The sequence below is a fragment of the Chlamydomonas reinhardtii genome, chromosome 8 (genome assembly GCF_000002595.2).
Source record: "Chlamydomonas reinhardtii strain CC-503 cw92 mt+ chromosome 8, whole genome shotgun sequence".
Taxonomy (NCBI): domain Eukaryota; kingdom Viridiplantae; phylum Chlorophyta; class Chlorophyceae; order Chlamydomonadales; family Chlamydomonadaceae; genus Chlamydomonas; species Chlamydomonas reinhardtii.
In genome coordinates, this window is record NC_057011.1 from 2471151 (window position 1) to 2485661 (window position 14511).

The window sequence follows — 14511 nt, forward strand, 5'->3', positions numbered from 1 at the left end:
CGCCGCCGCCGCCGCCGCAGGCGGCGGCGGCGGCGCCGGGCCCCGCGGCGCTGGCGGCGGCGGCGCCGCCGCCGCCGCCGCGCCCAGCCCGGTTCCGCTGCCGGCGGCGGCGCTGGAGCTGCTGCCGGCGAGTCGCGGCGGGCTGAGCCGAGGCATCACGGCCACGGTGGTGACGCCGGTGCCGCTGAGCGCGGCGGAGACGGGGCTGCTGTGCCTGCTGCACGCGCTGGCGGAGCAGCTGCGGGCGGCGGCGGCGCGCTGCTGTGACCTGCTGGTTGTGGAGATGGCGGCGCGCGTGGAGCGCATCATGGCGGAGGGAGGGGCAGGCGGAGGAGGGGCGGGAGGCAGCGTCAAGGCCGTCAGCACCAAGGTGCGTGTGCGTGTGTGCGTGTGTGTGGGGGGGGGGGGGAGGGAGGTGTGGGCGTGTGGAGGAGGGAGAGCGAACGGCCGCGAAGGACGTGCGTTGGATCTCTTGATATCGGAGGCGTCTGGGATCGTCTTGGATCGTCTGGGATCCTACTTGCTGCTGTTGAGCCGCTAGCTGGGCTCCGATGACGTGCACGACGCGGTTTGTTCCCCTTTCATGCACACACGTGCAGTCCGATGCGTCCAAGTCAGGCCGCTCCGTGGCCGGCGCCGCCGCCGGCGAGACCGGCGCCGAGCGCGTGGTGTCTCAGCTGCTGCAGCCGCTGCGCGAGGTGGCGGCGCAGCTTCACCCCAGCTCCCAGGCCCAGCTCCTCACCATCACCTTCTCAGCCGTGCTGACCGTGCTGCGAAAGCAGTACCTGGGTGCAGGCAGCGGCGGCGCAGCCGCCGGCGGCGGCGGCGGCGCCGGCGGCGCAGCCGCAGAGTCGCGGCCGCCTAGCTCTTCCTCCAAGCTGACAAGCAGCCTGAAGAAGATTGTAAGCGGGCGCTTTGGCGGCGGCCCGGCAGGCAGCGTGTCGGGCGGTCTGGGGGGAGTGGGTGGGGCGGGGGCTGGTGGCGGCGGCGGCGGGGGTGTGGAGGAGCTGCTGCGGCGAGACCTGGAGGCGCTGCGGGGCGAGCTGGCGGCGGTGCGCGGGCAGGTGAGGAGAGGTGGCTTTTGGGGGAGGGAGGGTTGGGGGCAGTTTAGTCCAATCCCAAAGAAACTAAAGGGGGGCTGCGGGTGCAGGGCCGCTGTGGGGGCAGTTGTGGACCCTGGTAGAGCTGGGGTCAAGGGACCGGGGTCGGGTTGGGTGCGGGGGGCTGGGGAGGGGGGCGGCGGGGTCGGGGGCGACACGGGGCGCCGAGCAGGTGGTACGGCAGTACGGCACGGTGGCACGGCGTGTCGTATGTGTTTGCACCGACTGACACGCCCGCCCGCGCCTCGCCAGGTGGAGGCGTCGCTGGTCAAGGCCGGGCAGGGCGCCGCCACGTCCGCCACGACCACAACCCCCAGCACCACCACCACCGCCACCAACACCACCACCGCCAGCACCCAGGACGCGGACGTGTCTGCAGCCGCCGCAGCCATGGACGGCCGGCCGGGGCTGGCGGCGGTGCGGGCGGACTTTGCGGCGGCGGCGCTGGAGCTGGAGACCAAGATGGCCGCACTGGCGGCGGAGGTGCGGCGGCGGCGCGCCGGCGGCCGCTAGCCGCTGGGGCGCGGCGATTGGGGTGGCGGCGGCGGCCGCTGGGCTGGCGGGTGGCGTGGGGTAAGGTGGCGGCCGCGGGGGTAGGCTGGTGGCGGCGGGGTAGGTAGCCGACGTCCGTGGAGGGCGGAGTGGAGGGTTGGTGGGGGTTGCAGCGGCGCGCACGTACATGGTGATGGACACGGTACGCCCTGGCTAGATGGCAGCTAGGTGGGGGCTGCGTGGCGGCTGGGCCGTGGGCAGGCCTCGCGTTCGTTTGAGGCGGCAGAGCGTACTGTAGGTGTGGAAGGGTTGGTTGGACTGTCGCGGCGGGGCTGGGCCGCGGGGCTTGGCAGGCCTTGGGCAGGAGCAGGTGGTGTCATCTCGTGTAGGTTGGACCGCTTGGCAGTGCAGCTGAATTCCTACCGTAGTACAGGCGAGAGCAGAGGGTGGTGAGAAGCATAGTCCCGAGTGTGATGGCTGGAATCCTGGTCCACAAACTGGGTGCTTGGCAGGGCAGCACATTTGCGGGAGGTGGGGGGCGTGCAAACATGGCTGATTGCTATGACCAGGACCGTTTGGGCAGACGCGTGGGCAGAGCAGGTGGGCCATGAGTAACAGGTAAACAGGACCTGTGTGCAAACCATGATTCAGCACGTAGTAGTCCGCAAGGCTTATGCTTAGATCGGTCGGCTTTCGCAGAAACGTATCACGCTGATTGTGATGTGGATGAGGCTGTGAGTGTGAGCGTGCGGCAGTAGGTTGGCCCACTGAGAGCAGGAATGCATGTCACAGCAGACGGTAAACGCCACGGGCAATGGGGGAGCGCCGCCGACCCATCACTGATATAAGCAGGTTGCGATGGCTAGGCTGTCGGACGGCTGGCGGGCTGGCGCGGAGCGGAGCGCGGGGCGCGCGGCATCCGAAACCAACCTGGAAACACCAGCGCCACCGCCGTCCAGCAGCACATGTGAGGGAGGGAGTGGATGGAAGATTAAGACAACAGAAGGAAGCAGCGGCGAAACGCCCAAGCCGCTCCCACGTCCATGCCCACACCGGCACACCCTTACTTTCAGGTTCAGGGCACGACCAGCAAGCACCTCTCTCGTTTCCTCCTCAGCAGACAGCACCTTTTCCCGTGTAGCAGCACCAGTGCACCGTTGACCCCAATGGCATTTGGTCGTCTGAGCTCTGTTGGCGCAGCGGCAGGAATTGCAGGCACGCTGCAGGCTGGCCGTGCCAGACGTAAACATGCTACAGCACGCTGCGGTATTGTGGCGGCTATGTGTCGTGTGCCTGCAGTCCTATTACGTCATACTCCCAGTGCAGTGTACTACGACCACGACTACGACTACTTGCTGCATCACGCCCCCATCCGGTTGGTGCCACCCATCCCATACGCCCATACGCCACTTCATGTGACGGCTGTGGCTGGGGAGCTCCTTGGTGGCCGCTAAGCGGCCTCTGTGGTGCTGTGGAGCCTGCTCCCTGCTCCCTTGTAAGAAACCTAGTTCCAAAAGGGCATGCTCGTTACATCCCTGCTCCCTGCTCCCTTAGCAGCCGCGTAGCGGCGGCTGCTCCCTGCGCAGCTGTGGCTGTGTCCGCCAGGTGACCGCGGAGCGGCGGCTGCGGCCGCGAAGCGTAGTACCCCGTGCCTCCACTAACGCATGCACGGTATATATTTAACTGTTCTGTGTTTTATGTTGTGCTTCGGCACAACTGCTAAAATTGGAAAAATACAGAGAAGATTAGCATGGCCCCTGCGCAAGGATGACATGCACAAATCGAGAAATGGCTCCAAATTGTTCTGCCTACCCCACCGAGCCACTGAGCTTACCCCACTGAGCCACTGAGCCACTGAGCCTGCAATGTCTTGGGCTGAAGGTCCCGGAGGGTGGGAAAGTTGCCTAGCGCAGGCATCTGGCGGGGTGGGTCTGGTCTGGCAGCTAAGTTCCAGAGGCAACATGACCCCCGCGCACGCGCATCTGAGGGTGCTGGGGTAGCCCTGCGCAGGCATATTGGGGTGCCATGTCCACGCATCTCGACTGGCCGGGATGGTCTGCCCAGGCATCTTAGCTGCCGTGCTCACGCATCTGGGATGCCGGAGGCGGTCCGCCCAGGCATCGTGCTCATCCGTGGACGCTGGTCACCTTCCTGCAGGTGCGATGCGGCTCTGTCTCGCGAGTGTGGCGTTGCGGTGTGTCTGTGTGGTGCTATCGTCTGGCCGGGCGCCCGGAGCGTGAGGAATGCGCGTCAGCAAACTTCCAGCCAACCAGCAACTCGTCGGTACAGTTACTACAGTAACTCCGGCGGTTGACCAGCCGCGCACTCCTGCCCTGCTATTGCAAATTGTGTGCCATCTGTTGGGTTCTGGGAATCAGCTGCACCCTACGGGACTTTGCCAACCTACCTTACCACTGTCCTATCGCACATCCCTTCCCAGCGTGTCTGGGCATCTGGGTATCTGCCTTGGCGTGGTTCGATGAGCCCTGGCTGATCCTCAACAGAAATAGTACACATTATGCATAATTAACGCCCGTAAGCCCCACAACGGTTCAATCGACACCAGAGGTCGGCATGGGCCTCGGGTCCTTCGGGGCCCCCCGATGTACCCGCAACCGAAATCGAAAATAGCCAACCGCTGCTGGTCCTTACACTACCGAAATCACTCCAGACGGCTTCAGAAACCACGATGGGGCCCCCAAAACCGGCCCAAAACATGATTGACTGGCTCTTGGTTTACCTGAAATGCCCCCAAAACCCCTTGAAATGTCGCAATTTGAAGTGCAATCTGAAAATTTTCTTTGGGGCTGCCGCCCCCGGGCCGGCTTGCGCGGAACAGAAGGGGATTGCCAGGATTTGTGGCTGCCTGCCACAGAGCAGCTGTCCGGCATGTGCTGTTGGACACGTAAGACGAATGCAAGCCTTGCACACAAAAAAACCCTTGTAAAATGCTGCAATTTGAGGACCGATATGCGAAATTTTCTCAACAGAAATAGTACACATTATGCATTATAACGCCCGTAAGCCCCATAACGGTTCAATCGACACTGCCAGCTTCATGAAAAGCACAGCTGTTGGATCCAATAATAAACTGTCCTCAATCTCCTAATACAGCTACCTTAGTCCACAGGCTGCCTCATACCTATTTGTGCATGTTACGCAAGCCTCAGAATGCAGGCCCACGCCGCCTGCAACGTTAGGGTCGCCGAGGGCATTTCGTCGCTGTTTGGCAAGGAAGCGAACTCAGACTGCAGAATTGTCTTTCGCTTAGAGCATCATGATAACGAACGCGACTACGGGACTCAGTCGGGGCGCAAGCGCGAACGCGAGGACGATGTTGACAACTCGACTGTTGGCGAGCCGCTTCCCGCGCACTCGTTCGTGCTGCGCTTTGCCAGCGACAAACTAGCGGCACAGGTAAGCTGCCGAGTACGGCCGGCTGGATTGATGTTGAGAATGAGTCGAGCCACAGCCCGCAGCACCCGTGCCGCAACCCCTTCGCTGACGGTTCGCGGCCAGATAACCTCCATGTGCCTCGACCTGTTCTCGCAGCTGGAGTGGCCCGCCAAGACGGCTACTGGCGCCAATGAACAGGAGCGGCCAGCAGCAAAGAAGGCGAAGGGCAAGGGGCGGAAGGCAGCGGCCAAGCCCTGTGCTGCGGAGGAGCAGCAGCGGCCGTCGCCGCCTGTTGTGGAGGTGTGGCTAGGCAGCGAGGCGGAGCTGCCCGCGGCCCGTGCCGCCCTCCAGTTCGCCTACACGGGCCGCGTGGAGGCGGTTGCATTCGCGAGGCGCTGCAGGTGCGGCGGCAGGCGGCCTACCTGCAGATGGAGGGCTGCGTGGAGGCGTGCGCGGCGGCGGTGCGGGAGAAGCTGACAGCGGCGGGGGCGGAGGCGGTACCAGCGGGAACGGCTGCGGCTAGCGCTACGGCGCAGTCAGTCGCGCAGACGCCAGCCGCAGCAGCAGCAAAGGCCGTACTCGAGCTGTACCGCTGCACAGACGTGTGGCCTGACCCCGCGGACGACGCCGCGTTTGCGGCACTGCTGACGGAGGCCAAGCGGCGGCTGGTGGCGCACCTTGGCGATGCGTTGGCGGTGCTAAACGACCAGACCCTGTATGACCAGATGCGGGCTCTGCCGGCTGTGGGCCTGGAGGCTCTGCTTGAGAGCGACGACTTCGGCACAGACAGCGAGAGCAGCGTGGTGCTGCTGCTGGCGGAGTGAGTTTGCGGGGCGGTGGGACTCGCCCGCTTGCTGCGTTGCGGCTGAAGTGGCTCTCGCAAGGACAGCCATATTTCCATTGTGTGTCTACCGTACGGTATGGTTGAACACTCTTGCGTGCCTCCCTCTCCAAGTAGCGCAGGCCCTCATCTGACGTAATGGTTTGGTTCTAAGAACCTCAATGCAACCGTGCCTTCCGCTTTGCCTTGTAGGTGGATGGAAGCCGCCGACAACTTCAGCCGCACCGATGCGGCGACGCGGCGGCGGCTGTGCGGGCTGCTGCGGCTGGCGCAGTGCAGCAAGACCTATCTCGCCTGGGTGCTGCCCGTGCTGGCCGCGCGCCACCTGAAAAGTCCGCAGCAACCGCACGGCTGGTTCGCCGTCAGCCCGGAGGCGGTGACATGCGTCAGCAACTTCGCCGCGGCGACGGAGGAGGAAACGCAAGCGCTCACTGCCTCCGGTGACCTGGTTCCACTGCTGCAGCCGTACACAGACACGTGGTTGAGTACAAAACGCTGGCGCCAGTGCCTGCCCGCCGCCGGGCGGACCTTCGACTTCAACATTAGCCTGACGGCCTTGGAGCAGCAGGAGCAGACACTCGCCAGCATGGCTCCGGGATCAGCCTGGTGGATCACTGGTGTTGTGCCAGGGGCACCCACAAGCGGCCGCGTTGTCGCTTTGGGCCTCGATTGGAGTGGATTCCTGCATCGGAAGAAGGGCCAGGACGCCGCGGCAGGCTGCTTCGCAATCGTCAACATGCCGCGGGTCCTGCGGCAGCCCGGGCTGGACGAGGCACGGCTCATGTCCGCCGCGGTCACCGCATTCCCCCGGATGCGCCTAACAGTGTACAGCGGTAGCGCTGCCGGCGGCGAGCAGAGGAAGAAGGCCTGGGAGAGTAAGCCGGGCGGTGTCTCGAGCATGGGCGTCGGGCGGGGGGGCAAGGGCTGCCTGCCGCTGCTCCCTGTCTCCGCCTCGGCGCAGCAGTCGGGTGGGGCGGTTGCGGCCCGGTGGGCTGCCTACCTTCATGGCGGCCAAATTAGATGTGCCCTGACGCTGCTTCCGCCCTGACACAGCTTGAAGAACGGCGGGCGCCGGTCAGGGTGTGGTTAGGATGAAGGGGCGGGCGGAGCGCCAGGAACGATGTGTGCCAAGTACCGTATTTGTTGTAATGAGGCAGATGTACGGATTGATGCTACTGTGGCAGACGTGCGGAATAATGCTACTTTGGCATGTGCTTATTGGAACATGCTGTCAAGTACCATATTGGTACTTCAATGAAACGTGCGCGTTGTGCTTTTGGTCGCACTAGTTATGGGGGGGGGGTCAGTGGGCACAATGTTTGGTTCAGTTTGGATGGGGCGGCCAGATGCCGTTGGGGCAGCCAGATGCAGTGGAAAACTTTGCCTGTGACCACGCTGCATCTATGCTGTTACCTTGCGTACCGTATTATATAGGATGAGCGTTGGTGGATCTAGGCTGTCAGAAATCATTGCAGCGGCTATAAAGCATTGAGGGAGCGCAGTGTGAGAGCGTAACCTCAGACCCCAACAATCGATTGACAACAGTTTGCAACGTCAAGGCACGAATGTGGGTGCGGCGGATATGGCGTTGAGCAAAGACCATTGTGAGTTGCAGCCAGCCGTGTGGATGTTGGTACGTGAGCCTGGGGTGAGGCGAAGTTTCTATTGCCCGGCCATGAAGCCTGCATGTGTAGTGATGTGACGCCCCGGAAGGAGTGCGATGGCCGAGCGGATAGGCTAACGGGCAGGTTGGCGTAGTCAGATGGCTGATATAGCTGAGTCCCGATTAACAAGTTACACCCAGCCCCTGAAGTGGCGGAACCCAGCGACAATGAAACATGGCCATGCGTCGCCCCCGCGCGCAAATGATTACCCGGCCCCGTTACCACTACCGCGTTACTGCGGAGTGCTGACCGTCCCCCAGGGCCCCCGAAAGGAGGGCAGAAGGCCCTCAGGACATTCAGGGGCCTTGTGAGTTTTTTCCATGCGTTTTTTTCCATGCTACGTATTAGTTGTGTTAATGCCTATTGCATGTAAATAGGTGGCCTCTCCTCTTCCTCCCCGTTCCCCATCCCCAGAACCGCGACGTCTCCGCCGCCAACGTGATCCGTGTGCTCCTCCTGCTGAAGCTGATGGGCTTCGAGCGGCCGACCAAGCTGCAGCGGCCGCCATGGCCGCCGGCGGCGGCGGGGCCGGGCTGAGAGCCTGAACGGCGCTAGCAGGGCGTGGGGCTGAGGGTGCACGTGTTGATTGGCGGCGAGTGACGTGACTAGTTTGTTAGCTGCGGGTTAGCACGGACTGTGCACCCCACCCAACCGGCCATGTCCGGATTTGCGGGGATGCCAAAGGCCCCCAACATAGAGGCGTGTGCTTAGTAGGCGCCCGCGTCAAGGTGGCCCCGGGATCAGCCCTTTTCCTGCCATAAGGCAGCCACCTCCTTGTTTCCATGCGATCTCGATCCCAAACGCTCAATACTAGGCATTTTTGGGCCCCCGGATGCCGTGGGCGAGAACGTGGTTGGGGCCAGCGTTCGTATCTTACGAAGGCAGGGGCGGCGTCAGTGGCCGAATTCCTCAAAATGGCTTCGTTTGGTTGACGAAACAGGGGCGCCGATTCGTTCACCCCCAAAATTTCCGGGGGCTCCGCCCCCGACCCGCACGGTTCGTGTGCGGCGGTGTCGGCGATCTCGGCGGACGCCAATGGCGCGGGAATATAACAGTGAGTAATAAACCCATACCCCAGAACATTCTCAGACGTCGACACCGACACGACAACACGCCCACTCCTCCCCTGCTTCCCGCCGACCCAACCTCACTTATTGGCGAGTGTTGCGGAACTAATGCGTATTTAGACCAGAGCGGAACTCTCCCGCCGTCAACACCCACAGATACAGCCCTCTGAGTCTTCTTACCACATGCCACGCAGGTTTCGGCCGTGGAGTAGCCGGTGGAACCCCCTTGTCCTTCGGCCAAAAGTGGCCGAAATCCCAAAAATGTCTTCGTCTGTTGGCCGAAAGACCCCCAAGACCCCGTGCGTTTTGGCGCTCGCGGTTTGTGCCAGTATGGTACTTTTTGTCGACGCAGGCAGGCAGGCAGGCACGGACAGGGGCAATCCTGGGGGGCTTCGCCTCCCCCCCTTGATCGCTTCGCTCGTCAAGATCAAAATTTCGTCCGCCAGCGGCCTTTCTTGGCAAATTTCGTTCCGAACGAAGTAAGATACGAGCGCTGGAGCTCTTTCGCCTGCGGCGGCGGCCAACCCCTGGAAGATGCAAGCCCTGCCATGTGTTGTCCTCTTGGCTCTACCAACGACGTACGGCGGGTTTCCCGCAGTGCCGTACACTGGGGCAGCCGCCACTGCAGTGCCGCGCCGCCATGCATTGCACCCATGGGGCCCAGACGCCCAGTTGAGTGACCACAGAGGCAGGTCCCGGCAAGGTCTCCGGGCAGTCAGGAGGAGGGCCGTGCCGCTCCGCCGCCGCCGCCGACGACGACGCCGACGCCGACGCGCCGCGCTGTCCTGCCGTGGCAGCACGTGAAAAAATAGTATAATGGGGGTTCTAGGACAGCTCCGGCCAACCTAACAACTAACTCGTGTACGGCACACCCAAAACCCCTCAGCCGCACAGGAGTTCGGTTGGGTGTCGGTAGCTGCGGCGAGTGGGAGCTGGCAGTTGTACGGCGGGCCGGCTGGGAAGCTGCCGAGCCCCTGGCTCGGGGCATGAACACGGGTCGTTGGCGCGAGCTGGGTAGCTGTACGGGTGGGAGCTGACAGTTGCGCGGGAAGCCGACTGCGATGCCACAGGAGCGCACGGGTTTACGGCAGAGCACAGGAGTCATTGGTGCTAGTCGGCGGTTGCGCGAGTGGGAGCTGGTAGCTGCGCGCGGAGCCGTTTGGGAAGCCTCGTGTGAGCTGCGTGTAAATTCAGATGGGATGCGTGGGGCTGCGCTTTTCCCATCAGCTACATCTGGGCTGCACACGGGGCACATGTGACTGCCAACCCGTGCCGTGCCGAGGGTGTAAGGGGAGCTTCGTGTGAGGTAATGTGGCCGCCCACTCCGCTTTACCGCTCACTCCCTCTCTTGCCGCCTGCTAGCAACGACATCCACGACGATTGGTCTTCTATTCGCGTTCGCATTGGTTGTTTACCGCATGTCCGTAATGTGATGGGATGTGATTGAGCCAGGTGAGGAATGGCCGCGTGCGGTGCACGTTGTGCACCAGTGCGGCGCGTCAGAATTCCTACGTACGATTGAGCTGCATCAGAGCTGACACGCGGCTGCGGCTGACCGGTGCGGTGGGGGTTAGTTTATTCCAACCCAAAGCAAAACTGGGGGATAAGGAGAGGCTGCAAGTGTGCTGCACATGGGGACTCAAACGGGGCTGCACTGAAACTGGCGCGGCGGGGGCGGCGCAGAAACTCAACAGAAACTCAGTCGAAACTTGGGGACAAGTGTTTCCCAGTCTCGGGAAAAGGGGCTGAGCCCCTCCACTCTCTGAGGCCGAACGTCCTCATCACCCGGACATAGCCGGGGTCGGTCTGTACAGGCACATAGCCAAACCAGGTGCTCAGCAGCGACACCGCCACCGCAGAGCCAGCCAGGACACCACACAGTTGTCAACAGCTGAACAGCCGCACTACTTGTCATGCTGCTGCTGCTGCTGCTGCTGCCTCCTGCCACGCATGCCCTGATCGCCCCACTGCGGACCGCTACCTAGCTAGACACCGGCCGGCCCCTCAGCCTGCGCGCTTGCGCCGCTTTTTGGGCGACGCTGCGCTCTCCTCCTCCACGTGGCCTTTCCCGCCCCCTCCGCTACCAACATGCGCACACGCGCCGCTGTCGCTGTGTCGCTGCTGGGCCGCCGCTGGGCCGCCGCCGCCGCCACCGCCGCCACCGCCGCCGCCAGGCTGTAGCGGCGCAGGCCGCACGTTCCCAAGCAGCATCTCCACCAGCGCGTGCCGGATGTTGGTTGCAGAGTTGACGTCCCGCCCCTGCATTGAAGCGCGAGCGAGGGCAGAGTTGATTACTACACGCCGACCCGTCCCGACCTGGCGTCATGACCCTGTGAAGTCGACTCACCCACACAGTCCCGCAGTGGTTGCACACTTGGACTTGGTGATGAGCACGGGAGCCCCCGCATGGAACGATCTCCTGCAGGCAGCGCTGCCCGTTGTCGAGCAAGCGCCGCCCTGCACACACCTGAGGAGAGTGGGTTAACGGCAGGAGTGCAGCGTAAAGCTGGCTGGCTGGCTGGCTGGCTACTTGACCCAGACTATATACAATCCCGTCTGCCACTGTCTTGCCTGTGAGGTGTAGTACTCATCCACGTACACCACCAGGTGCGCGTACTTGTCCACCAGCAAGAGCAGCAGCGCCCGGTTTGGGCCCCGCCCCGGCCTGCTGATGCTTCCGCCGTGGCCAGTGTTGGCGTTGCCCCATCCAACAATCACCGCCCCCTTGGGCCTATTGCCAGCCAGCTGCTGGGCAGTGTGCTCCAGCACCTGTATCCACGTCAGCGCAGCGTCAGTGGTGCGGCGTCAGTGATGCTCGCCCTCCCTTCCCCTCTGCCCCTCCACCCCACCTTCTGTGTCCGCACATGGACAGTCTGGCGCCAACGCCGCTGGCCCCACTGACGGTAGTGGCGTAGCAGATGCCACAGCCCGCACTGATGTATATCCGCAGCCGCGGACCCGGCAGCCGCAGCCGCCGACCCGGCAGCCGCAGCCGCGGCAGACCCGGTAGCCGCCGCCGCGTCCACGCCACCTCCGGAGTAGAGGTAGCGTATGCGCAGCTCATGCTCAGCTGCCGATCCAACCCGCGCGCTGGGAATCCCTGCCTGCCAGCGCATGAGCACAGGCTTCTCCTTTAGCCGCGCCTGCTGCCACAGCCGACCTTTACTTGGTGGAGAAAAGTGTTCCCCGGTCACGGGAAAAGGGGCTGAGCCCCTCCACTCTCTGAGGCCGAACAACCTCATCGCCCGGACATAGCCGGGGTCGGTTTCCACAGGCACGTAGCCAAACCAGGTGCCTAGTGATTGCGATGCCACAGCAGAGCCAACCGCAGCCAGACGCAGCACAGTTCTCAACAGCCGCACTGCTTGTCATGCCGCTACGCATGCCCTGCCAGCCCCACCGCGGACCGCTACCTAGACACCGCCAGCCGGCTCCTCAGCCTGTGCGCTTGCGCCGCTTCTTGGGCGGCGCTGCGCTCTCCTCCTCCACGTGGCCTTTCCCGCCCCCTCGGCTACCAAGATGCGCGCACGCGCCCCCGCTGCTGCCGCCGCCGTACCGTCGGGAGGATAGAGTGAGTGAGTCCCACTGAGCCCACGACTGATGAGCCGTCACCCAGCCATCACCCACTGAGCCCCACTGAGCCCCACACCTTCCTAGTGCTAATCCTATTGGTCATCTTTATTAGGGGTGTGGGACTCAGCCCCACACCCCTGACGCAGGCAAAACTGGCTGGTTCAGTAGACTTGGTACCTAGTTTGTGCGGTGGTCTTTTGCCTGGTGTAGTCCAGTATGACTTTCCAGTATGACTTTCCTCTTAATTCTGCGCTTTGGAGAAAACTCAGCACAAACCAAGCCAAAACTCAGCAGAAACCTCATCAGTTCACAGTGACATGAGTATTCGCTATATCTTCACTGAAGTACTGGCCAAGATATAGGACAAATGTTTTGCGCCTTTGTGCGTGCGACAGCGCGGGCTGCAGCCGGCAGGCTCGCCCCGCCCCCTCCCCCTCAAATGCGTCCGTGCCTGCCCTCCAGCCCCTGTACCCGCTAGCCCTGCCGGCCACCCCAGGAGCTCCCTCGCCGGAGGCCACTTCAGAGCCTGCGCCCTGCTGCGGCCCAGGCCGTGCGCCGTGCGGCAGGGTCGAGCATGCCTGCTGCCTGGCGCGTTGCTCTACAGGTCCTGCATCCCAGTCCCATGGCTATCAACGAAAGCAAGACCTGGATTGTCTTTTGCGCTAGAGGTCCCCGCGAAAATGCCGACACCTCGCGCGCCGCTACACCAAAGCAGCTCGCCGAGGCCTAGTGTCACTGCCAGGGACCCAGGACGTAAGCAAATAGTGATAGCAGGAGCTGGACCGGTCATTTGCGGTGTGTTTCGAGCCGGGCGCTCGACTCCCTCGCGCGCCCCTCTCCTCCTCGCCAAAGCCCCGGCCCGGCCTGCGCGCCATGCGCGCACGATCATTCCCAGAGAGAGCATTGCAACGCACACGCCGCTGCGCTGCGCCCACAGCCTGCGCGCAGGGGCGACCATCGCCCGCGAACCGTGCGCTTCAACCCTCCCTGCTGCTGCGCCACTGCCAGGATTCACTTGCCTGCCGGCCCACCCGCCCGTCCGTGCTGGTGCGCTAGCAGCCGAGTGTGGCTGCCGTGTGTCCAGGATTCCCACCCGTCGCCGGGGCTAGAAGGCGCCGACGCCTGTGCGCGCAGGGTGCGCGCACACGCGCCTGCACACCCCCGCCCCAGCATCCTGGAGCGCCCAGCAACCAGATGTGGCCCTTCTGCACGTATTGGTGGTGCGCGCCTGAACAAATGGCCGAAGCAGGGCTGCAGGGCTCTCTGCTTGCATTTCCCGCCACAGCTGGACGGCGCGGACCCAAGCCCAAGATAAGTGTGATTATGCATTTAAAAGACATTGCTGAAGGCCAACAAGCCGCCCGCGAGCAGGTAAGGACCGCGAGGGCCAGCTTGCTTCCTCGCAAAGTTGGAATCGGGCGAGAACGCGGCTGCGACGCGCCCAGGACTACGTTACGAGTATCCGGAGCCATCAGGAATGCTTGTGGAGTGCTTAAAACGTGATTTCCAGTTGCGACTTGCGGATGTTGCGACTTCCAAGTGCGACCTCGCGGGCTGGCTTGCCAGGTTGCTGCAAGGCTCTACTACTGCAATAAAATGGTAGCGAGTCTGTGTGCCAGCTTGCTCCGGAGAGCCGTACAAGATGGAAGCCGGTCGTTGACCTCGGTTCTTCCTCTCGGAGGCTTGTTGGTTCTTCTACCGACCAACCATGGCTTGCCTAGTGGCACGATTGGGACACGCTCCCATTTCCGCTCATTCTCGCTCGGGGTCCTTCCCCAGCAACGGGTGGACGCTGTCGCGTCGACCTTTCAGGCGTTCACGCGCGGCCGCGGATGACGGGGCCACGGATGATTTTAGTCCTGCAGTTCCGAGCGCCAAGACGGTAAAACGCTACGTTTCGCGCAGGGGATCCCGAAGCTCAGGTTCCAGCGACGGGAAGTTCTCCAGCCTGAAGTCGGAAAACACCAGCCTGAAGTCGGAAAACACCAGCCTGAAGTCGCAACTCGACAGCCTGAAGTCGCAACTCGACAACGAGCGCGTTGGACGCTCGCGTGACGTCGTCATGGTGAGGACGCGGAAGGACGCAGGTGTTGACAATGGAGTACTAGCATTGCTGTAACCTGTTCCTCTTGCAAATTGCATGCAGTATCTTGTCATCGCGGTGCTTGTTGTGGCCGCACTTATCCACTTCCTGCGGTTTCTCATTGTTGGGCAATGATGGCGCAGTGCACCAGAGCAGTGCTGGAGATCGGCGTCTGGCTGTTCGTGGTAAAGGTCATCTACGCACCCGCAAAGCCCGACACGCTGATCGTGGCCGGGCTACGGAGATCGGCGTCTGGCTGTTCGTGGTAAAGGTCATCTACGCACCTGCAAAGCTC

The 14511-nt window shown here is 63.0% G+C and overlaps 4 protein-coding genes across 4 annotated transcripts; 3 read left to right on the forward strand and 1 right to left on the reverse strand.

The window, feature by feature from the left end:
* The first annotated feature begins 207 nt into the window (after positions 1-207).
* On the forward strand, positions 208-2529 carry CHLRE_08g371751v5 (uncharacterized protein). The gene is made up of 3 exons (XM_043065045.1): positions 208-370; positions 600-1064; positions 1353-2529. The coding sequence occupies exons 1-3, from the start codon at positions 284-286 to the stop codon at positions 1611-1613; spliced, it is 813 nt and encodes a 270-aa protein (XP_042922046.1). The 5' UTR covers positions 208-283; the 3' UTR covers positions 1614-2529.
* Positions 2530-4257: 1728 nt separating this feature from the next.
* Positions 4258-7878, forward strand: CHLRE_08g371800v5 (uncharacterized protein). The gene is made up of 4 exons (XM_043065046.1): positions 4258-5009; positions 5145-5288; positions 5390-5808; positions 6022-7878. The coding sequence occupies exons 1-4, from the start codon at positions 4764-4766 to the stop codon at positions 6875-6877; spliced, it is 1665 nt and encodes a 554-aa protein (XP_042922047.1). The 5' UTR covers positions 4258-4763; the 3' UTR covers positions 6878-7878.
* A 2363-nt stretch (positions 7879-10241) lies between these two features.
* On the reverse strand, positions 10242-12437 carry CHLRE_08g371801v5 (uncharacterized protein). The gene is made up of 4 exons (XM_043065047.1): positions 11410-12437; positions 11132-11329; positions 10908-11027; positions 10242-10819 (listed from the first exon to the last, which is right to left on the reverse strand). The coding sequence occupies exons 1-4, from the start codon at positions 11674-11676 to the stop codon at positions 10565-10567; spliced, it is 840 nt and encodes a 279-aa protein (XP_042922048.1). The 5' UTR covers positions 11677-12437; the 3' UTR covers positions 10242-10564.
* Positions 12438-13477: 1040 nt separating this feature from the next.
* Positions 13478-14499, forward strand: CHLRE_08g371840v5 (uncharacterized protein). The gene is made up of 2 exons (XM_043065048.1): positions 13478-14198; positions 14280-14499. The coding sequence occupies exons 1-2, from the start codon at positions 13842-13844 to the stop codon at positions 14349-14351; spliced, it is 429 nt and encodes a 142-aa protein (XP_042922049.1). The 5' UTR covers positions 13478-13841; the 3' UTR covers positions 14352-14499.
* The last annotated feature ends 12 nt before the right edge of the window (positions 14500-14511 follow it).

Excerpts from the sequence above, each read along its gene's own strand:
- CHLRE_08g371840v5 (XM_043065048.1), top strand. The coding sequence starts at position 13,842 with ATGGCTTGCCTAGTGGCACGATTGGGACACGCTCCCATTTCCGCTCAT. Across the intron at positions 14,199-14,279 it reads GCTCGCGTGACGTCGTCATG|TATCTTGTCATCGCGGTGCT; the intron begins GTGAGGACGCGG and ends AATTGCATGCAG.
- CHLRE_08g371800v5 (XM_043065046.1), top strand. The coding sequence starts at position 4,764 with ATGCAGGCCCACGCCGCCTGCAACGTTAGGGTCGCCGAGGGCATTTCG. Across the intron at positions 5,010-5,144 it reads GCGACAAACTAGCGGCACAG|CTGGAGTGGCCCGCCAAGAC; the intron begins GTAAGCTGCCGA and ends CTGTTCTCGCAG. Across the intron at positions 5,289-5,389 it reads CGTCGCCGCCTGTTGTGGAG|GTGCGGCGGCAGGCGGCCTA; the intron begins GTGTGGCTAGGC and ends GAGGCGCTGCAG.
- CHLRE_08g371751v5 (XM_043065045.1), top strand. The coding sequence starts at position 284 with ATGGCGGCGCGCGTGGAGCGCATCATGGCGGAGGGAGGGGCAGGCGGA. Across the intron at positions 371-599 it reads TCAAGGCCGTCAGCACCAAG|TCCGATGCGTCCAAGTCAGG; the intron begins GTGCGTGTGCGT and ends ACACACGTGCAG. Across the intron at positions 1,065-1,352 it reads TGGCGGCGGTGCGCGGGCAG|GTGGAGGCGTCGCTGGTCAA; the intron begins GTGAGGAGAGGT and ends GCGCCTCGCCAG.
- CHLRE_08g371801v5 (XM_043065047.1), bottom strand. The coding sequence starts at position 11,676 with ATGCGCTGGCAGGCAGGGATTCCCAGCGCGCGGGTTGGATCGGCAGCT. Across the intron at positions 11,028-11,131 it reads ATGAGTACTACACCTCACAG|GTGTGTGCAGGGCGGCGCTT; the intron begins GCAAGACAGTGG and ends CACTCTCCTCAG. Across the intron at positions 10,820-10,907 it reads ACCACTGCGGGACTGTGTGG|GGGCGGGACGTCAACTCTGC; the intron begins GTGAGTCGACTT and ends GCTTCAATGCAG.